Genomic DNA, 23,249 nt, shown 5'->3' on the forward strand with positions numbered 1-23,249 from the left:
TTTCAAAAGAAATATACCAATATATATTTGTAGATACAACATATGAAACATGTTTTCTTCATTATGTCAGCTTCAGTTTTTAATAATCAGAGTCTGTATCCTGGTCGTATATGCTAAGTGGGTCTGTAGATCCTGTGTCAGCGTCCACTTCTTCCTCGCTTTCTGGCAGGTCTTTTTCTTCCTTGTCAAGAGCGTATCGCCTCCACGGAAATCTGAGAAAAGTAGCAATATCTTTTATTTATTCCCTGAAGAATGTTTAAGTTGCATTATGGAGCATCCAATTATTGACCTACCTCGTTTTCTTATCGTAGCAATCCTCCACCCACTGCTGATCAATGATTTTAACACTTCCCTTCAGCTGATTATACTTTGGTGTATTCTTAAAAGCACAAACCAAGTGCGTACAATTGTGATTTCGCCCATTAGGATTAACAAGGTACTTGGCTCCCATGGCGAGTGCTTTTCGCCTTATTTCGTCCCGTTTCGGATTTTGATATCCACTGAGAGAAAAGGTCACATTTTCGAACAGGGCACTAAAATTCTTAACTGGCTTTTTAGGTTTGGCTGGTTTTTGCCTTGAAGCTCCATTTGCCTGGTCTTTATCAGGTACTAGTAAATTACAAGTCTTGCATAAGACATTCTCCTCATTGCCCAAGCACAATGAACACCTCAGTCTGCCTCGATTTATGCTTTCTGACATCGTTGTTCGTGTCTCTTGCAAAATGCCAATGGAGTGTTGTTTAGAAGAACTTTCCATCGGTTTTTCATCTTTGTCCGACAGTCTCCGTTTTTTGATCTCATGTTTTTTGTCCGTCTCAGTTGATTTATTTTCATCAATTGCGGCATTCGCCGGAGTTATTAATTTAAGAGAGAGTCTTTTACGGCTTGGAGTTTCATCTCTTTTCTCATTGACAGCGACAACGCGATTGCTCTCGATCTGTTTGGCGAGTTCCACCTTGAAACTATTAGGCTTAGGCTTCATCAGCTGAATGTATTTTTCCTTGAATTTGTCTAAACTGTTGTCGCCTTTGTCCTCCTTGACTTTGAACCTGCCAAAAGTGTCTAGGTTTCCTGAGTCCAACTTATCGTCTGTGCGCAGAATCAGGAACGAGAGACCGAAGAGAACTCTGGGGTTTGCTGGCTGCGAGCAAGTCACCTTCACCCTATTGAAAACCCTATTGAGAACCTCCGCACTGATTTCCTTTTTTGTAAACAGCTGTACCTGGTCCTTGAACAGACCGTGGTCTGCATCATTGAAAGACATAAAGGTATGGCTCACAATTATCACCCACTCCTCTGGAGCATTGCTACTTGCTCCGGCGATCTTCACCGAGCAGCACCGTGAGTTTCCTATGTCGACTCCTGTTATCTGCGACGGCTCTGCCAGCTCAAATATTGCTTCTGACTCCTTGATTCCTGGCTCCTCGCAGAGCCAGGTCAGAGACCCGATGCTGCCCGAGCGATGTTCGCACAAATTCCTTGCCGGGAATGACGGGTGTTCCGAACTGCAGCTTACCAGCTTGCCCAGTTTCACAATCATTTTTTGGTTTTTCTTAAGTACCCAAATATTCGATTAATAAAATTTGTCAAATATTGTCAGTCAGTCTGGTTTAACTCACTGACTGTTAATTTTTAATTCGTCCCGTTGAAACCAACAAAATTCAAACTGCTTCATCACACCGAACAAATTCTTTTCTATACTTGTACTTTACTGTTTTCAAACTTCATCTGCTTTTCATCATACTTTCTGTCAGTTGTGTTCCTAACCTCGAAATATTTTCGTTTCCTGCTAATAAGTTTTTCGGCGGTCTGGAGTGGATTATCAAACGCACCTTATGTTACTTACAGTGGGTAAGGCAGCATGGTAAGGAATTGCTCCTAATCTGATTGATCATTCCATTCTTATGCTGTGAGTAATTTTGCTTGCCGCCTATTTAACTTGCTTTTTCTAGCGCGAATTATGCATAACAATAGAGTTGTAATATACACTATTTTGTTTCATATTATTTCTGAAATACTGAATACTATTAAATTAGCACGATACACTTTTACAATTAGAGGTTGAGTAGTATATGTTTTCTGTAGTAAAATTGGTGAAAAAACATTTGCCACTATTATTGAACACCTATATGTGAAAATTTCCAAGAAATTTACGAGACGAATGATTCAAATTTTGTTTTCAGCACTTTTAAATGATTCTAACACTTTCCAGATGTTTTAGAGCTCCGATCAAGATATTGAAGTTAAAAGTGAATGTCGATACAAAATTCCTAGAGAATCAATTGACAATTACACCGACAGATGCTGAGAACATTTCAAAAGTTTTGTTGCAAAAATTCAAGAAAGTTAGAAAAAGTTAGAAAAAGTTAGAAAAGGTACTGAACTCCTGAGAAATTACCTATTGTCCCGAAATCTTCGTGAAACTTCGTATGCCATTATCTGGAGCCTTTTTACAAAATGTTTATCAAAACTCTGTTGATGTTCGAATCGCGTAAAAGTCATCAAAGTATAATGAGAAATAGTCAGAATTTATGGAACTTGTTTAGCGCTTTTAAAATCTGCGAGAACTTCATCGGAAAACTCGAAAATATCAGTTGAAAATAATTCCGCGACGCATTACAATCTTCGATAAGAATCCCGGAAAGTTCCTTAATTAAAAAGTAAACCAAAGGGGATGAGGGAGTGAATTGCTATTCAATTTTACACGTCCAGAGTTCACTTCTCCTAGTGTAAATATTACGAAAAAATAGAAGTCTGACTGTTTTACGGCAAGATGCCTGTAGAATAGCCAAAATAATTGTTAGCTACCGCTGGCTACGGATGTAATCTTAAAATATTTAGATGTACCCATCATAGTGTAAGAAAAAGACTCAGTCGGTAAAGGAAGCATTTTTATATACTCTCGGAGCATGAATGATCCAATCTGATCTACAATCCCACAGAACCTGTAACAGAACTGACAGAACGTTCATTTCGTATTGCTCGACGTATATTGGTCACGAGCCTCGCGGGTGGGGGGTCGAACAGGCAGAGCCGCGGCCGACGAAAACCGAAACTCCGGGGGTGGCAAGCGAAGCAATATGGCGAGATGTGTCGTCGACGTAGGGACGGTGAGGTGTCTAAGTGAAAGAATGGTAAAGATGCAGAGAGAGTCGCGAAATGGGTTGATAATGATGTAGTGGATCGTCGAGAGTGCGGTGAACATTTAACAAGTGTAAATAGAATCAAATCCGTTCGTCCCGGTGTTCCGTGCCCTATAAAATAAAAAAAAAAAAAACGGTGCTGCTGAAACATGTCTTCTACGGATAAAATAAAGGTCGCCGTTCGGGTTCGCCCGTTCAATCGCCGAGGTTGGTAAAAAGATACAACAGAATTTGCAGCGACGTTCGTCCACAGATTTTGCAATTGCAGCGTCGGTAATCCGCGACGTTAAAGATCCATTAAAATCCACATTAACCTGCTGAATCAAATACTGGTTCGCTGTACAATCGGGCAGCGCGCGGCGGCGGCGGCGGCGACGGTTCTCCGCCAGCGCCGTAGATACTTTCCGAGAAGTATATCATTGATTTCGCATCCTAAACCGACGAAACTGGCATCGCCAGGAGATTGACAATTATTGTTTTCCACATAGCATAGCTGAGTTCTGAACTGAACATTTCCGTTCGATCTGTTGTGTGGAGCGAGAAATCCAGGCCTCGTAATTTCAACCTACAATATTTATTTTGCGCACACACAACTTGAACCTAACATTATCTATATCGGCGCTTCAAACTTCGTTCACTTGTGATTACAAATAACTGCAAACAGCCACAACCACATTCACTAATCGCTACCGCTTTCCCCTGTATCTTTATATCGGCCTCTGTACTTCAGGCAGAAGAGAAAAAACACCGATCTGACGCGTGGTGCTGGTTGAAAGCGTATTTTTTACGCACGCGAATCGCGTCGTAACGTTTCGATGAGTTATTATATTCATCCATGAGTCTACGGACGTCAGGCCTACTTTCTGTCACCCGCCTGGCTTTGTCCTTTTTTTTTGGTAATCTTCAACGAACATAGCTCTCGGTAGTAGGCAATTCTAGTCGATTTGTCTGTTTCATGCCGATCGGACTGCTCGAAACAATAGCGTAATGATTCGTGTTTTGAACAGTTCGAAATGCTTCAACAGTCCGGACAACTTCAGAGTGCTCTTCCAGCCCTCGAGCACAATGACAACGGTCATACTACAAAAATAATGATAAAAAACCGCCTTTAGAATAGACGTCTGCGAGCATTTCAATTCGAATTTATGATAGAAAGAGTTCAGCACAACGGAGCCATGTGCAACGTGAACAAATAAGCGAAAATAATTGAAAATCGCAATTGTATCAAACTTTTGAATTCTCAGTTATGTTAGGTAAACCATAAATTTGGTTCTGAATAAACCGAAATGAATCGTTTTCAATTCCTTAACTCTTACAAACTAATCTTAATGTTAAATATTCTAATTTCGGTTGTGTTTCGTTTGGTCAATGTCACAAACTTCAATTTACGAGAAGAGTATCACACCTCCAGGTCATGGATTCTGCTGAAACTTCTAAGGATGTTTTTCTGGCCTAAAAGATGTACTAATCTTCTTTTAAAATTTGGATCAGGTTTTTAAAAATTCACAGTTACTTCACTACGACTCTGACATAATATATTAGTTCGCACTTGATTTGTGGTGGAATACTATCGCTTTGAAGGTTCATGAAAGCGCAATGAAAATTAATATTTAAGACAACAACATATAACAAGTAAACTGCTGATATAATCGATTGTGACTAACGTGAAGAAGGGCCTATTAGACGAAAGTTCAAATCACAGGCTTCGTATTTTAGACCAAGGAAATGACCCTAGAAGTTTCAGCAGAATCAATCATCTAGAGGCTTTATCGAGAGCATTATACACTCCTTGTCAGCGTGTAAAATAAACATGAAATAGTCAAAAATGCGAATTTAACGATTCGCGGACTGTCTGAGGCCCCGTGGCTCGTCCGTCCGGCATAGATGGTGTATAATAAATACACCGCGACATCTGATTATCACTTCACCTGCCTTCCGAAGGCCACCGACCAAGCAACCGACGACACGTTGTTCCAGCCTTTACAATGAGTGATTCAATGTCGGCGCGGTAAACTGTTTACGTAAAAATAAATAAATTGCGCTAACCTGATGAATCGAAACTACCTGCCCTGCCTGTATAGCCGCTTTTGTATCCCCATATATACATACACACACACGGATACCCACATATCTACGTAACAACACAGTATATAAGCTCTGTACTCTGACCCTGTAACGCGATTTGTATATATCACAAGGTGTTTCAAAACAGATAACGTCAGATTCAAGTGCAGCAAGATTACTTTTTATTACAGTTATAGTATACAGTCTGAATTTATATGCAAGGGAAAAATGGTTGATCTTCTCAGTTTAAGAATTCAAAAAAGGTGGGCAGAAAATCGATTCTTTTTAATCACATTGTATACAGAGTCACAATAAAAATTTTCTTAATTGACCAAATTTGACGTTGGTTTTTGTCAAATTCGTGAAAATTAGATCACATAATCGACTGCATAATCTTCAGTTTTATCGAGTGATATTTTGTTATCTTGGGTAGCACCTGGTATCTGAGAAATTACAACTATAATTTTGGCGTTTATTTCCTTGATCATTCATGACTTTGAGAACCTGAAGTAGTTGTTCAGTGACTGATAATATTACCAGCGATAGATAAAGGTTATTTTGATATAAGACCTGAAGCGCAGGCTTTGCACCGAAATAAGGTTCTTTATCATCACGGCGGTTGATTTACGGAATACGTGCGTGGGTCCTGGTAAAAATCAACACAGCCTATTGGCCCAAAAGTAGTCCCGTCAAATCCGTAACGGGATTTACTTGTATAAACATTTTAAGAATGCCTGGTGCAAGAACTTTCTATCATGATTCAAGCTTTCGCAGTATATATATATTCTTGTCAGTCGTGAAACGGAATATAAATTTTTCTCTGAATGTACTAGTTTCACGTTATTATACAATATCGCATGTTTTTTCGAACTCGAAATAACATCGGAAATACTGATACGTTTTGTTATCGTGATCTCGGGCTTGAGTCCATTGATAAGTGAATAAAACGAGACAACTGAATCATTCGATCAGAATCCATTAGTCGGTTAGTTCACGTGCATTATCCTCACTCTGCAGCGCAGTGATGACAAATCTTGGATTTCCATAAAACGCTTATCGATCTCAATTATCAAAGGCATAACATTGAAACGAGAATTCAGTCTCAGCGTCTGTAAGATTCGAACTTCACAATCAATATCCATGGGACGAATTGTTGAACGAAGCAAAAAAATTTGTCGAATTAACGAAATGCGATAAAGCAGCGAAGACGATAACTAATTAGGTGACTCAATCATTCGGCATTTGAATGAAGCGAAAATTTGTTAGAATCATTGGAGAAAAAAAACGGAATCAATGTTTATCAAAATTCAAACCAATTTCGATTAGTCAGCACCTACTTAGTTCTCTTAAATTTACAATTAGCGGAAAGTGAGAATGACATGACTCGGTCGGTAAATGTAGAACTATGCTGTTGCATCCTTTTAGCGATGAGTAGAGTTCAGTCAATGAATACGTAGGTATATGCCTTTCTATTGTGTTCTTGTTGAGACGTCGTGAAAATGCTGCACTAAATCGATACGTTTCGTTAGTTTGAATTATGTTTATTATAGTTGGATCAATAAAAGAACAATATGAGTCACGATTGGTATTTATGCATGTTTTTTTTGTTTCCTTTCATTTTCCCTCACACGTAGAAAGTTAAATGTTAATGTTCAAGAAATTGTTTCGTCTTGCTCTGATACGGTAAATGCGATTGATATATCATACATCGAATCATTTATACTTTGAAGGTATAGGATACATAATATCTGACTTGCTGACTGAACTAATCATTATTTTTTATATTAGTTTATTATAATTTTAGCATAGTGAATATTGAGTGCAGTCAACGAGTATAGTTAAGTTGTTCAAAAGAGGTTTATTTATTCTGTTTTAAAAAAAGTCCTTTTCCTAATTTGAAACCAGTTTCGTTTACCTAATGTATGAACTGTATTTCCTTGTATTATGGAAAAATTGCTAATGACGATGTATCCGTGTAACCCGCGAACGATTATCTTACAACTTTGATACTGGTATTATTGTGGGCATCTGATACATTTTTCTTATTCCGGGTGATCTCATGCTTGCTTGGAGGTACGCTCAGCATGTGAAAGAAAGTGTGAAGCTCGTATCTATATATGTACTGAAGTATATTATACCCCTAGTTACTATAAAAGGAGGGAGAAACCGACTTGCGTCAGACAGCAACAACAATACTAATAACAACGTAACAAAATATTTCCATACCAGGCATTAACAATCGTTTTGTGTTGTGTACTTTTCTGGACAGAAAAAAAAACAAATATATTTTCACATGTTCGAATTTGAAGCTGTAAGGAATAGTCGTCGAACTTATAATTATGCATGATGCAAAATGACGTGGCGAAGCGAAGTTTGTTGAATTCTGTATTTTGACTACTTGTTAAAATTTAATTGGTTAAGAATGCCTGTTCGTGTATAATCGTCCATGCAACAATATTAAATGATTGATTTTGTTTCTATAATTTTCACACAGAAATCGAACTGGGAACTCAGTGCGTCGTCGAGATGACGAAGGACCAGACGATCCTCCAACATCCAACTTCACTGCAGGACAAAATCGACCGGTGAGTCATGCCTCTATGTTGTGCGGGCATTTCGTGTCACACGTCATCGACTTGACATATTAAGTAAAATCATCAGTGTGAGGTTGTCTTCACAGGTGAGCGTTGAAAAATTCAAATGCAAACCTCTGAGAATATCAGCAACTTGAAGGTAGTTTCGAACGACGGAATTTGAATATTTGATGTTATGAGAACACTGTTTGTTGTAGGTGAAATAAATCAGGTACTTAATAATGGGAAATAATATGTCAGTATATAATAGACACCTATATGTGTAAGAACAGCCTTCGAGAAGCTAGAATTCTCGGTGTAGTAGAATATCGATCCGTTACGTCACGAATGACGCGGAGGGTTAAGCCTCGCCGTTTGCACAATGGCCGCCGAACGAACTTACACTCCGACCTCGATCACAGATCACGAAGGTAGCGATCAGGTGGTCGCGTAGTTCAAATTCAATATAGCCACCCGAATCGCGTATTGTACATCATCAGCGAATCAACATGTGTACCTGCAATTCATTTATGCGTTATATAAAAACATATAATACGTTTGATCGGAACCATGAATGCTGAATTGATTGATTGATTGATCGTCATTTGTCACTGTGTACTTACAGAGTTTTTTCCGCTATCCTAGTAATTGCAACGTAATGACCGACTCGATCTATACGATCGATGATCTCACTATAACGGTGTCGGTAAGGCTGGAATCTTGAATTACGATCAGGTCCGTCGACCACTGGATCTGTTGCAGATTTGCCCACTATACTTATGTATATATGAAACATGATTTTTTCTAATTGTAAGGGCTGTGGCATGAATATTTTATAGCCGCAAGTTATTTGGCACCAAATTGTTCTTGTTCTGAAGGAAAATTGGCACAAACCAACAACAGTTGCGAAACTAAAAATCGCACAATCTGAAATTCAGCCATTTGTTCCGTGGTTTGGGTTTATAGGCGGGTCGACTATTATCTCGTTTAAAAATAACTATCGCATTCCTTTTTTTTTCTCCAGAAAACTCACCCTTTCTTCTTTCTACAAATGATTTCAAATCATTCTGTTATTGGTCTATTTTTAGAAATTCCAATTTTTAAGAAACCTTAACTCGTCTTCATCAGCTTGCTTACATACATCGTTTCTTAGTTTCTCTCGTCGATCCACATAATTTTCGACACTCAGTGAACAACGAATAAGCAAACAAACAAGTCTCACAGCATTTCAGCAGCGAGCTCGATGTATGAACTAACTCTTTGTGAGTCATCATGCACCGCGCGAGAGTTCAACTATAGTAGTAATTTTTTTCACTTCTTTTCTTCTATTTGCCTTGAGCTGACTCTCTGTCTTACCATGCAATTTATTATACTTTTTTCTGCATATAACGCGATCTCAAATTCCATTATATTCGCCATTCAAATGCCATAAATCTGCTACTATTATTATTATTATTACGTAATTTAGTATTGTTATTATTATTATTAGGTGACTTTAACGCACCTGTAGCATCTTCATATATATTTATTACGGTTTCTTTTTTCTATGAAAATAAAATTTTTATCTTTATATTCTTTTTTTTTGTATTCTACGTTGTCTGGAATTTCAGATTATAGGATTGTCCGAATCCAATAAGCTACTGAATACATTTAAATATATAGGGCTGTTCGGTATCGAAAATTTGCTGCTGGTTTTCAGAAAGAATTTTTTATCTTACCGTTTCCCTGTTTTCAAAGTAAAAAGGAAGTTATTGTAATCATCCCGAAAATGAAAAGTCAAGTTTTCACTAGATCTCGACATTTAGCGATCTAGAGAATCACCTCCGAACATTTTCGGATAGACGCGCGCGAGCGCTCGTGTGTTTGTGTGATCCGTTTTTTTTTTCGGCGATATCGCGAGAACGAGATACCGGATTTCAATGATTTTGATCTCAATAAAAGCGACTTTTCCAAACTTAGATCTGATTACATTTGGCTTTAATTAGTTCCGTATTTTTTGAATTATTTAAGTAACAGAATTCGAAAGAATGAAATAAAAATGATATCTTGAAAACGGATGAATGGATTTGAAGGAAAATTGGTAGCGTTAGGTTGTTTGTGTCGCTGATCACGGATCTAGAGTCAAATTTGCAAAATTTAGATTTGGCTTATTCATGATATGCTGAAAAAAACTAAAAACATTTGGACTTTTATGAAAATTGATACTCGAAGGTTTGTTGGGTGATTGATCATGAATCTGAGGTCAGATTTGCGGAATCCAAAATGGCGAATCCAATATGATGGAAAAATAATCTAAACATATTCCGATTTTCGTAGAAATTAGTAGTCGGAGATTGTTTGGGTCACCGATAACGAATCCAAGGTCAGACTTCAAAAATTAGTAATGGCGGATTCATTATAGTACTGCAAAATAAAAAATCGTCATATTTTCATGTAATCTGATACTTGAGGGCTTTTCAATCGTTAATTACGAATCCGAATTTGTAGTTCGTAGTTTGAATTGGATATTATCATTATTTTTTGTGTGCTCTTGAAACCTGCAGTGTGAGAACGGAAAGTTCGAGGGCTGGCTCATGGCCAGCCTAAAGCCGCTTGTTAATCTGTACATTCGGTATATTAAAATACAGTTGTTTCTGTAAAAACCGAAATACTGTTTTTATTTCGGTATAAACCGTAGTTTCAACCACAAAAAAATCTAGATTACCGGAATAAAATGAATTTCTGATATCCAATGGTCATCGAAATATCAAGACATGTCACTGCTGATCAAATATCTTGGCTTCATCCTATCAAGCAAATTCACGTGAGCAAAACTGCATTAATATTATGATCAGGAATATGAACGTTGTCGACATTTCGGTGTTATATTGTTCATAGACACTATTCTAAAATTTTCTAAATACCGAAATACCGAACACCCTTAGTGTATACTGGTATACATGTAAAGTACAAATTATAGAAAAGTCGTCAGGTATAATAATTCGCATGAACTCCGAAACCTTTCAGGGATTTTCAGGTATATAAGGTATGATACACCGTGTATCGGATACAAACGCAAAGTCCATTTAATCACGAATTCGTGCTGGATAGCACGCGACATTTTCTCTTGCACTCTTTTCACTTTTAGTCCCTCTCTGTTTGCCCATTCCCTTCCCCATCGCAACGACTGTTAGAGATAATAATTATAATATCAAAAATAACAAAGGTAATAATGAAAATGAAATGTAATACAACATCTTTAAAAGACAAACCACACGTGACGTATGATTATATCGCTCCAATATTTGCCTCTTGCATGAGACCGTAATAAAATACGCGAGGGACCACCAGGTCCGTAGGGTAAAGTTGAAGTTTTTTTCGACTTTTCTGCTGAGGCCTGAATTTTTTTTTACTATACAAATTCTTGGGGGTAATATTACGTGGAGCCTTTTTTCCGTTCAAACTGCCGCGCAGCACTTTGCACGCTTTCGTGGTCTTACCTTTTCTTTCGCAAGTATAATGTAATCATGCGGATATACACGCATACGAATCATGATATAATATTTTCAACGACGTGGATTAAGTGTATTATACTTCATACATACAAATTGTGTTCTGCACGTTTTACCCACCTACATACATACATACATATACATTATATGATATATGTACATTCCTTTACCGCAAAATTTTACCTCGCACAATTTGCGGTAGCGTTCATTGTATTCAAAACGTTTGCGAATATTGTATTATCTTATCGTTCAAATTCCTGTAAATACGACAATGATAGTGTAGTTATTTTTGTGATTTTGTTTTGGAATATATTTATTGGAGTCGACGTAGATCACGCGACAAAGTTTGTACGTGTTTGACTTATGAATAAAAATGATTCAATGTGCATATAAAATAACAAGAGCTGAAACGCATTATTCAATATTCCATCGTGATATTAATGGAAAAATTGTGGTTTTGTAGGGTAGAATACTATCATATTGAAGTTAGTAACGTTATCGTAACGATTCATGCTGAGGAAAAACCGTTATTTCGCTATTTTGGCATTGTCTGAAGTTCAGTAAACCGTAATATGTAAAACAAAACACACTCGTATTTCGAAATCTTAGTCCCTTCAAAATCCTTGTTAAATCAAGAAAATAGTGATTTTCCCCAATGTTGTCTAAGGATAACGTTACTCATTTCAACCTCGTAAAATATTGGCGCAAGGTGAGGTCAGGTTACATGCTGAACAGTGACGTAACGAGAATGGCGGGAAAAAGGAGTAGTTCAAAACGTCTCTGACATTTAAATTTAATCAGCAATAAATTTTGCTTTGCTGATGTGATAAATAGGTATGTTGTGTATTTTTTTAACGGTTGGTCGTTGAGTTATTTCTTAAAAAAAAAAATTTCTCTTCTGAAAGGAAGTATATAATAAAGTTCTTCAACGCCCTCACGTCGGATTGCGTAACGCCGCGGTTAGGGTTTGTTTTCTTTAACCCTGCTGACTCGAGTTAAGCTCCTACCAATAAATGCTACTTTGTGGGCCAAGGCCGCCACTTGTTCACCCGAAAACGTTGCCTTCTTTCACCCCGTAATTCTGACCCACGATTCATTATCCACGTTTCACCCCTTCCTCGTGTATTGCTGTTTGTGTAATATTTAGATATAGTGAGGCTCTCTTTTATTCGCTTTAAATACGGTACACAGTATAATTAGTAATGCTTTATCTTTATACTCCCTAATCGTTATGTACTCTCTAATCTAAGGGGGTAGGCCTGCTGCAGTAAAATTTATCTTTCTATAAATATCCCATCAGCTTCTTACACTTCGAGTGCATCAACGTGCGTAGCTTTAAAGATTTTGTTCCATCACTTGTAACAATATTTGCCTTCTACTTCCGTTTAGAATATGGTGACTGTTTAAATTGCAAAACAATCATTAATTCCGGAACAACGGCTCGAGCGAGTCATTTAATAAATTCGTTTAATGAATTTTTATGTTTATAACGAAGAATTTAGTGTCGACATTTTTCACAGCCTCATACCCGGGTTGATATAACGATTTCCGTCAATTTATTCATTGAAAGCGCCTTAATCCGAAGGGAAGAAACATTTTAGGCCTGATTTAGTTGAATCAGGCGGACGATCGTTCTCGGCAATGGCGGCTAAGGCTGCAGGTGCCGTTTCACCAAGGGTTGATCCTTAATTAGAAACTAGAGCAACGTTTTCGCGGCGTTGTGTCTGGGCACAAGAGGGGGGAATTGGAGGGTTTGCCCAAAATTTACTCTCTTTGCCTCTCGAGGAATTTCATCATACAGTTAAGGTTCTCAGTCGTTTCGTCGAGACTCATTCGCTCCTTCCTGCTGCGCTGCGAATTACTAGCAATTATAAGTTTACCTTATGTAATTTAATATTCAAAGCTTGAGTTAGTTCACTCGAGATTGCTCAACGATTTTTATGAACGGTTACGATAGTAGAGGGTCGGTAATTATTTAAAATTCAAATGTGTTCAAAACTCAAAATTGAAATCCATTGTGAGCTAATTAAAAATGGATTGAACTATCACTTAATTAGTTTGTCGAAGGAATTCGAAAATTTCGATTCCGTAATTCGGTCATACGAAAATTATATGCTGTAAATAATATGCTGTAAATAATATTATATTGGCGGACTTTTTTCTTCATTCATGCCTTTTTTCAGGAACAAACCGAAAACTTTTGCTTTTGATCACTGTTTCTTCTCGCTGGAACCAGGCTCTGATCTTTTTGCTAGTCAAGAAGTCGTTTTTAATGCGTTGGGTCGGGACATCCTTGACAACGCGTTTCAGGGCTACAACGCGTGCATTTTTGCATATGGACAAACTGGTAACTTGAGAATATGATCGATATAATTCATTTGTTAATTGTTTTTGCGGAAAATAATACAGTATGATTTGTACGTTCTACTTTTATGGATTAAAACACTGTTGAGAATCAATTTCAACTTTTTTCTACAGGTTCAGGGAAATCTTATACAATGATGGGTAGCGGGGACAACAAGGGTATTATTCCCAGGCTGTGCGACAATCTTTTCGACATGATTGCGAAACAGCAAAGTTCCGAACTGAGTTACAAAGTTGAAGTTTCTTACATGGAAATATACAACGAAAAAGTGCACGACTTGTTGGACCCCAAACAAAATAAACAGTCGCTCAAAGTCAGAGAACACAACGTTTTAGGACCGTACGTCGACGGGCTGAGTCAACTTGCCGTTACAGCCTTTCAGGTTTCACATTTTTTTATTTACAAAGTTACAAATTTATCATTGTGACAAAATTTATATTCTTAGTAAAAAAAATTGAAGTAATTGCCCTTCATTATTTCTTAAAGAATAGAATGTTATATGCAGTGCGAAATTTGAACTGACTTTTCCGTTAAATTCATCAAACAGACCTCAGATTTCTCAAATTCGTAATGACTTGTGTGTCATTTCGCAAACTATCGAATACAATATTCGAAATTTAAATTCACCTGTCCGTTATTCCCGAAATAATCTAATTTTATATTCGAAAATTTATTTGGCTTGTTATTTCTGAAACAATGGAATACGATATTTGAAATTTGAATTGACTTGTCCACCATCCTTTCCAAAGTCGGATACAACATTCGAACTTTCAACTAACTTTTCCATTATTCTCTAAATTGTGTTTGATTTGTGATTTCAGGACATAGACAATCTAATGGCGGAAGGAAATAAATCTCGAACAGTAGCAGCGACGAATATGAATTCCGAAAGTTCTCGCTCGCACGCAGTGTTCTCTGTAATACTAACTCAGACTCTGACCGACAACAAGAGCGGAGTAAGTGGGGAAAAAGTTTCTCGCATGTCGCTCGTAGATCTGGCGGGCAGTGAAAGAGCCGTCAAAACTGGTGCCGTAGGCGATAGGCTTAAGGAAGGAAGCAATATTAACAAGTTGGTATCCCGAAGTTATCACTGCTGCAGCAAAATAACACATTCGTCAAATAATACAATTTTCAAATCCGTTCCAGGTCACTAACCACACTAGGCCTAGTAATATCAAAACTAGCTGATCAGAGCTCAAGCAGCAAGAATAAGGACAAGTTTGTACCTTACAGAGACTCGGTACTTACATGGTTACTTAAGGCAAGTTGAAGGATCAGCAATTTTACTTAAATTTCGGAATTGCATTTAAAAAGGCAAATCGGAAGTTCAGAAGGTGTGACTATAGTCAGTCAATTCGAATTTATTCAAGACGACCTTTTAATCAGAAACAATTTTGGAACTCATTAAGGTTGACTAAAATAGACATCTATTGTCAATTGTTTTAGAAGGATGATATTATTATATAATTTTTTTTCCACCAAAAATGCTCCGTTCATCTTAATTTAATGAATTAAAGATGATTTTGTTAGTCAATACATATTCTGAAAACCATTTAAGATGAATTTTATTATCGCTCCTTATTTTCTTGCAAAAACGTATATGAAATTGTTATCGATTATAATTCACAAACTTAGCCTTTATTAAAATACATATTATAGTTATTTAAAATTCATTACACGTAATCTGTAGATGATCAATTGACGAACAAAATGAGCTTTGATCCATTGAGAGTGGACATCAAATGAAATTTAGTAACTATCTTGAAGTTACCGATATCTAAACGTTCTTTATTTGAATTTAATATTGAATTACCCACTTTTCGTTTATTTGATTTTTCCGCTCAGTTAATGACGTTTGTTATATCAATGTGGAAACTGTCAATATTTCCAAAAAATCAATTGCTTTATTCATTTGAAATAATTCGTAGAACATGATTATTTATATTTTCTTTGAATTTGCATCAAATTTTTATCTCAATAACTGTGAAATATTCTTTTCGACTTATCTGCAATATCGCTCAAATCAGAAATTTGCAAAAAAACACGTACATACATACTTATATGTTTGATTGAATAACTTGAATAACGACAAAACTATGAGCAGGACAATCTCGGAGGAAATAGTAAGACTGTGATGGTTGCAACAATCTCACCTGCAGCTGACAACTACGAGGAGACATTGTCAACGCTGAGATACGCGGATAGGGCTAAGAAAATAGTGAACCATGCTGTTGTCAATGAGGATCCAAATGCCAGAATAATCAGGGAACTTAGACAGGAGGTTGAAGCATTGAAGGAAATGCTGCTGCACGCTACGGTGTGAATTTTATTCATTTCAAGTCGATTTCTTCTTTTCTTTAACTCGATTTTTTAAGATTAATTATGCTAGATGACAAAAAAAGAAGGGTAAAAAATGGAAGAAAATTTTTACTCAGGGTCACGGATCCGTCGTCGGTCAGCAGCGTACCGATATAACTGAAAAATTGTCCGAGTCTGAGCGTCTGATGAAGGCGATGTCCCAGACGTGGGAAGAGAAGTTGGTTAAGACTGAGAAACTACAGCACGAAAGGCAGCAGGCTCTCGAAAAAATGGGAATCAGCGTACAGGCATCGGGGATTCAAGTTGAGAAAAGCAAATATTATTTAGTAAACCTCAACGCCGATCCCAGCTTGAACGAGTTGCTGGTATACTACCTCAAGGTGCGTCAATTTCACACATTAAAATTTGAATCTTTTTTAAAAAAAGCCTGCAGATTTTCATCAAATTACTCGTATTCCAGAGTATAGTTGAATAAAATTTGGAATCTGTGCTATTTCGTTTTCATTATGCAGAGCTACAATAAGTAAAAGTGTTTGTCTCGAGTCATAGCCCTTTTTAGAAGTTCTTCAAATTTGGCATGAATTTTCTATAATAGTGTAACTTCCGAGCAAATGAACAAAATTTCTGATTATTATTCGTATTTTACGTTGCTCACAATCATCTTGAAAATCATGGCAAAACTAGAAAAAAAGCAACATAATCATACAATTTCACTAGTTGAAACATTATTCATTTTCACTAAAATTACGTAATTCTGGAATGCTCACAAAAAATTTCATAAAGTCTTACAAGTCTAATATTCCGATCAATCATGTACTTTAGAATACCGGTGTTAAGGAAACTGACTAATCAAAATATTTCACTTTATTGTGTCTAGGAACGAACATTAGTCGGCGGTAGATCAGCAGCAATACCTCAAGACATTCAACTTCACGGATTGGGAATTCAGCCTGAACACTGTGTCATAACTATCGAAGAGTCAGGCCTTTACATGACCCCGTTGACCGGGGCTAGATGTTTCATAAATGGCAGTCAGGTTACCGATAGAACTCCGTTGCATCATGGCGATAGAATCGTCTGGGGAAATCATCATTTCTTCAGAGTAAACTGTCCCAGAAGCGCTACAGGTTCCTAAATTATTATTCTCATTGTTGTTATTTTTTTATTTACTGTCACATTGTTGCTGTTGTTATTGCTACCGTGTATTACTATTACACTGTGCATAGTTATTTCCATAGCGCTGATAATTTTCATTGAATTTTTATTTTTTGACTATAAATATCCAAGAACTGCTATAATTTTGTAAAATCATAAATTGCAACTGTTTTTTTCAGCTGTTAGCAGTGAGCCTCAAACACCAGCGCAGACCATAGACTATAATTTTGCCCGAGAAGAACTTATGCTGAACGAATTGTCTAACGATCCAATCCAAACCGCGATTGCCAGACTTGAAAAACAGCACGAAGAAGATAAGCAGGTAAATAATTTATCGTGAAACAGAAAATTAATCATGTGTTATTGGAACTATGAAAAAATTGTTTAATCCATGAATTATTTCAGATTAATCTCACCTGTAAATTCTGTGATTTATTGTCATCAAAATTCCCATTCAGCTTATAAAAAGAAGGTGGAAAAAAAATTCGCCGTTTTATAATAAAATATGGACTAGATTTAGATAAAATGTTGGAGGAGTGCAATCTTCTGTTGATTCTCTGTTGATTCAATTTTTTACTTTCGGCTTGCACAGGTCGCTCTGGAGAAGCAGCGGCAAGAATACGAGCGGCAATTCCAACAGCTTCGTAACATTCTGTCACCATCAACACCATATTCGCCTTATGTTCCCTATGATCCGCTACGTGGAAGTCAAGGCGGCAAGTTGCCAGCTTGCACTCCAACTACGCAGATGCGGGTCGAAAAGTGGGCTCAGGAACGTGATGAAATGTTCAAGCGCAGTCTTGGCCAGTTGAAAGCTGACATCCTGAGAGCAAACTCGTTGGTACAAGAGGCGAACTTCTTGGCTGAAGAAATGGATAAACAAACAAAGTTCAGCGTCACCTTGCAGATACCCCCGAACAATTTGAGCCCCAACAGAAGGGTATGAGGTTTTAATTTTGGTTGTAGGATTGGTTATTTTCACTGTTTCAGTGATTTTTCAGACCCTTTAAATATAATTTGGTTTATTTAAGGATGCATTAGGGTTACAGTCCAATAAAAAATAACGTCAAGCTATTATTCAATGAAATTGGTCAAAGCATACAAATTCGGCAATAAGAAAATGTGTTTGAGATGTAATCCGCCTCAGATTATCAATTACTGAGCTATATTGATGACAGGACAAGGTATTTAACTTTTTTTCCACTACCAACAGAATTATTTTCTGATAAAGCTTATCAGAACTTGAGGCCCAGTTGCCTTTGTTTGTCAATTTCTTCGTTCTGACGCACCTGAAGAACTGTACACCAGATGCATTCTTAATTTTATTAAATGCACATTGCGCTAGATTTGCCTTAGTTCCTTGAGTTCTATTAATTGGTTATATTTTGATTTTCAACACTCTTACCACCATGTAGAGTGTGTTCTTTCAGCGGGGGGCGTTCGTCAGCGAGCCGGCGATACTGGTGAAGCGAATGAATATGGGGAGTCAAGTTTGGTCTATGGAGAAGTTGGAGAACAAGCTTGTGGATATGCGTGACATGTACGAAGATAGAAAAGACTCATATAATAATCAGCGACTGCCGATCATCAAGGTAAGAGCCTGAACCCAGCCGTAATTTGAAAATTCGAAAACGTGCGAGATTCGGAAAAGTAACAACTTTCTCCACACAGGATGAACTGCCGGGTAAAACTCAGGACCCGTTTTATGAGTCCCAGGAGAATCACAACCTCATAGGAGTAGCAAATATATTCCTGGAGGTTCTCTTTCACGACGTGAGACTCGATTATCACACACCAATCATCAGCCAGCAGGGCGAAGTCGCTGGTCGACTTCAGGTCGAGATCAGTCGAACGTCCGGACAATTTCCTCAAGATCGAATCTGCGAGGCAGCTTCGGACGCTTCGTCTGGTGACTCAGCGTCTTCCGAGCAGGAGGACTATTCAGAATCGAGTCACATTACGTGCAGAATAACTATCAAACAAGCTAGTGGCCTGCCGCTCTCCCTCAGCCATTTTGTATTCTGTCAGTACATTTTTTGGGGACATCCTGAGCCCATCGTCGTCCCGCCCGTCGTCAACCCCGAATTACCGGCTACTCATTTAGTTCCCGGGCAGAGAGACTCCCTCGCCTTCAAATTTGAACACACCAAAGACTTCACAATTCCCATCACTGACGAGTTTCTGGAACACTGTTCGGGTAACGGTTTTTTTGAATTTCTCAACCGTTATTCGACTGTTTTGAAATTCCGGAACATTACCATTGCAGGCTACATAGTGGGTCCCCCTATTTCCCTAAAAGTACCCTATTTTATTTTCTTCCCCTATAAGAACTCTAAAACTGAAGGTTTCCCATAAATTTACCTTAAAGCAGTCAATTTCCCCCTAAACCCTCCTATTTTTGTCGGTTGGTTACTTTTTCTTCATAAACCAAAAGGGACTGAAAAAAATAAAGTTGATGCTTGAGAACAATGTTTATACTTGCAACTTAACATAGGAACAAAAAAATAGAACAATGCATTGAATTTCAAAACTCTCTTGTATGTCATGAAACCATAATTTTTATGCTTTAATTTGAGTTTCGTTATCTACGGAATACGTGCATTCATTTTGTTCCTACATTTAGTTGGAAATATAAACATTTTTGTCAAACATTAAATTGATTTTTTCAGTCGATTTTAGTTGACGAAAAAAAATAATTATAGAACTTTGAAAATTACAATGTTTTTTACATTCAAAATTTAAATCCCCCTCCCCCCAACACGTCTTAATATTATCCGTCAATTTTTATATGTACAGGAGATATTTTCTATGATATGAATATATTTTTGGGGTGCAATCGAAAAAATTGCAAAACGATCAAAATAACGGACATCCTAGTGTGTATCTAATTTTGCTTTATTTAGTCAGTACTGTGAGAAAAAATTTGAACCCTAATTAACCCCCCTCCCTCCCTGTTTTCACAAAACTTTTCGCTATTTCCCCAAAAATTACCTGACTTGAGCACTGTGAAGCCTGCCATTGCGAAATCAAGATTCCAAAAGTCGAACACAAGTTAATCCAGTTGAATTTATAAAATGAATAGTACTTCAAAAATGGCAACCATAATTTCAAATATGGAACATTTAGTTGTTATTAATTTCAGAACGGTCACAAAATCATATAGTTGGACCAATTTCTATGGATCAGGGCACATTGACTTCGGTGATAACTTATGAACCTTGAAACAGATTTTCATAATGACTCACGATTGATTCACCTTTGCAGAAGGAGCTTTGAGCATAGAAGTATGGGGTCACAGAAGCACCGGGTTCTCGCGAAGTAAGCCAGGCTGGGAAGTGGAGCAGCAACAGTTGGCTAAGGCAAGATCGCTAGCCGATCGGTGGGCGGAATTGACTAGGAAGATCGAGCTCTGGGTCGAGATACAGGAGCTGAATGAGCAGGGAGAATACACGCCAATCGAAGTCGTCAGCAAGCCTGATATGCTGACAGGTGAAGTAACCGGAAACAATATGGTTTTTTGTTTTTAAACAAAACTAAAGCAATTATCTAATTTTCGAACTGCCTCTCTGACCTTGCAAACCTGTTCAGGCGGTGTTTACCAACTCCGGCAAGGACAGCAGCGGCGAATTCAAGTCCGCGTAAAACCGGTTCAGAACTCCGGCACACTGCCGATTATTTGTCAATCGATTTTGAACGTCGCTGTCGGCTCCGTTTCGGTCAGAAACCGTCTTCAAAAACCTTTGGACAGCTACCAAGAGGAAGATCTCAGCGTTCTCCGGGAAAAGTGGAGCGAAGCTTTGATGCGAAGGAGGCAGTATTTGGATCAGCACATCACGAAGCTCATTGACAAGCAAGGTAAGCCTCTGTTGCTTGGTCAATTAATTCATCCTGTTCAAATTGATTTCGCTGCTATCACTCGATTCAAATGTTCATCCAATTATCTTTCCATACGGCGATTTTTCGTGCAGATAAGACAGAACAAGACGTTGAGAGAGAACAGAGTCTTCTCGATCAGTGGGTCAGCCTCACAGAAGAACGGAATGCGGTCCTCGTCCCAACTCCTGGATCAGGAATTCCTGGTGCCCCGGCCGACTGGATCCCTCCACCAGGCATGGAGCCACACATTCCTGTACTCTTCCTCGATCTAAATGGTGAGCTATAACACATTGAGTAGAGAATTTACTGGGAGATCAAATGAATACTGGTGAAGATAAATTTACTCACTGATTGTACAAACTTGATGGATTACAAAAAGACACTTGTGTATCGTCCATAAAACTAAGAGCTAATAATTAAAGTTTTATCGCTTCATAGCTGATGATCTCTCAACGCATCAGTCAGGAGAAGAAGTCTCCGTTACCGGATTGAACTCTATACTGCCAAAAGAGCATGGGAACAAGTTTTATAATCTGCCGATTATACGACATCTGGAAAAAGATGTGTGTGCTATAGCCGCCTGGGACTCTAGTATACACGATAGTGTCAACTTGAATCGAGTCACTGAAGGTATGTTCTAAAAATTTGTATCAAGCTCAACTTTGTTTTAGGCTAAGTCGTTCAACATTGGCATTTTAGAATCATCCAAAATTCTAAATTTTCGACTCTAGAGGAATTTGCATTACAATCTCAGGTACTGATACTCAATGCAACAAACGAAGCATGTTAAGGTTTTAAAACAGTTTAACATTTGAAATTTTAGCAAACGAAAGAGTTTACTTGATCTTGAAGACGACTGTTCGTCTGTCACACCCAGCGCCGATGGATTTGGTGCTACGAAAGCGACTAGCACTAAACATCTACAAACGGCAAAGTATTACAGACAGATTTTTTAAACGGATAGTTCGAACAGATGGGTTATCGCAAAGCGGCGTGACTTATGAAGTCGTATCAAACATACCAAAGGCTAGTGAAGAACTTGAGGATCGTGAAAGTCTTGCTCAAATCGCAGCAAGTGGCGAGGACAGCAATTTGTCTGATGGTGAAACTTACATCGGTAAGTCGAATAATTCAGACAGCTTGAATCTCAAAAATACCTACTATTCTAACATGTACACCTCATTTTTCAGTTTCAATTCATCAGACAGCTCATCTTTCACTGTATTTTCCTAATTCCAGAGAAATATACGCGAGGTGTTTCTGCTGTCGAGAGCATATTGACCTTGGATCGCTTGAGGCAGAGCGTTGCGGTCAAGGAACTCCTTCAGGCACAGGGACAGCCTTTGATGCGCAAAACAGCAAGCGTACCAAACTTCTCCCAGGTACTACAGCCCCTTCGACGTCTCAGACTCACCGTATGCTTTTCCTTTAATTTTCAGCAGTGCTTGGTTCCTAATCCTAATGTCATTGAAATTCTAAGTTATTGTCAATGTTGAAATTTTAGTACTTTGCTTACGTTCCACTTTTTTTTTTTGCAATACCCTGACATTCCATAGACTTAAATTCTTTTAGTGAAAATGACGCACATTTCATAGACGAAATTTGTAACACTAGGCACAAGCTCATAATATTGCTAAATATGATCAGATTTTTATATTTCCAAACGCAAAAATGAGAACAGATATTCAGAATTTCTATAATTGGTAAATATTATTAGCATGCGGGCAATTATATTTACATTAAGTTTATGATTTGTCCCATGCGTCAAATATTTTTACTAAAATAAACAAAATCGCAAATATTATAAATTATAATCAATTATATTTCAGAATAGCGTAAGTAAATTCCTGCTAAAAATTGAGTCAAAAAAATAGGTATATTACATTAACGAGACAATAGCCTTCATGAAAATTTGTTTATGTAACTCAAGTATTGTTTACGTGTCCTTTATGCGTGTGCTTTGGACGTAGATCAATCGTTTCTGCGACAGTACAAAAAAGAGCGTTTCTTAGTACTCGGTAGTAAAAGCGCACTTTTTTTTACTCTAGAATAAAAAAAAAAAGAACCTGGAAGTTTCCAATATTCATCTTCAGTTCAAGCACGAGTCTATGTCTATGATTCATATGGCGTACTTATGTTCAGTAAAAAAAAAACCTGCTTGGTCACCTTGACACACAATCTACTATATTTTTTTTTCCAAATTGTTCACATAGATACTCATTTGTTTAATATAAATCTTACCAACCCCCTTTTTACCTGTTCG

At 37.6% G+C, this 23,249-nt stretch overlaps 2 protein-coding genes across 11 annotated transcripts in view; one reads left to right on the forward strand and one right to left on the reverse strand.

Moving 5' to 3' along the window:
- Window positions 1-1,926, reverse strand: LOC107227912 (DNA repair protein XRCC1). Its single transcript, XM_015669194.2, has 2 exons — window positions 294-1,926; window positions 1-212 (listed from the first exon to the last, which is right to left on the reverse strand). Exons 1-2 carry the CDS (start codon window positions 1,538-1,540, stop codon window positions 80-82), a joined length of 1,380 nt encoding a protein of 459 aa, XP_015524680.2. The 5' UTR covers window positions 1,541-1,926; the 3' UTR covers window positions 1-79.
- Window positions 1,927-3,065: 1,139 nt separating this feature from the next.
- Window positions 3,066-23,249, forward strand: part of LOC107227901 (kinesin-like protein KIF13A) — a 32,493-nt gene continuing 12,309 nt past the window's right edge. For 4 of the 10 annotated variants that reach the window (XM_046731515.1, XM_046731516.1, XM_046731518.1 and 1 more), the window contains exons 1-19: window positions 3,066-3,350; window positions 7,702-7,792; window positions 13,455-13,618; window positions 13,750-14,018; window positions 14,458-14,705; window positions 14,783-14,897; window positions 15,741-15,953; window positions 16,072-16,335; window positions 16,833-17,082; window positions 17,290-17,432; window positions 17,703-18,050; window positions 18,526-18,702; window positions 18,782-19,307; window positions 20,375-20,599; window positions 20,699-20,965; window positions 21,079-21,261; window positions 21,425-21,616; window positions 21,810-22,103; window positions 22,226-22,401. In XM_046731515.1, the coding sequence (XP_046587471.1) occupies window positions 3,293-3,350; window positions 7,702-7,792; window positions 13,455-13,618; window positions 13,750-14,018; window positions 14,458-14,705; window positions 14,783-14,897; window positions 15,741-15,953; window positions 16,072-16,335; window positions 16,833-17,082; window positions 17,290-17,432; window positions 17,703-18,050; window positions 18,526-18,702; window positions 18,782-19,307; window positions 20,375-20,599; window positions 20,699-20,965; window positions 21,079-21,261; window positions 21,425-21,616; window positions 21,810-22,103; window positions 22,226-22,401 (4,203 nt within the window). In that variant the 5' untranslated portion in view covers window positions 3,066-3,292. Of the gene's footprint in view, window positions 3,351-7,701; window positions 7,793-13,454; window positions 13,619-13,749; window positions 14,019-14,457; window positions 14,706-14,782; window positions 14,898-15,740; window positions 15,954-16,071; window positions 16,336-16,832; window positions 17,083-17,289; window positions 17,433-17,702; window positions 18,051-18,525; window positions 18,703-18,781; window positions 19,308-20,374; window positions 20,600-20,698; window positions 20,966-21,078; window positions 21,262-21,424; window positions 21,617-21,809; window positions 22,104-22,225; window positions 22,402-23,249 lie in introns of those variants that run through there. The other 6 variants (XM_046731517.1, XM_046731523.1, XM_046731524.1 and 3 more) reach the window with 4 other exon arrangements.

This window comes from Neodiprion lecontei, chromosome 2, assembly GCF_021901455.1.
Source record: "Neodiprion lecontei isolate iyNeoLeco1 chromosome 2, iyNeoLeco1.1, whole genome shotgun sequence".
Classification (NCBI taxonomy): domain Eukaryota; kingdom Metazoa; phylum Arthropoda; class Insecta; order Hymenoptera; family Diprionidae; genus Neodiprion; species Neodiprion lecontei.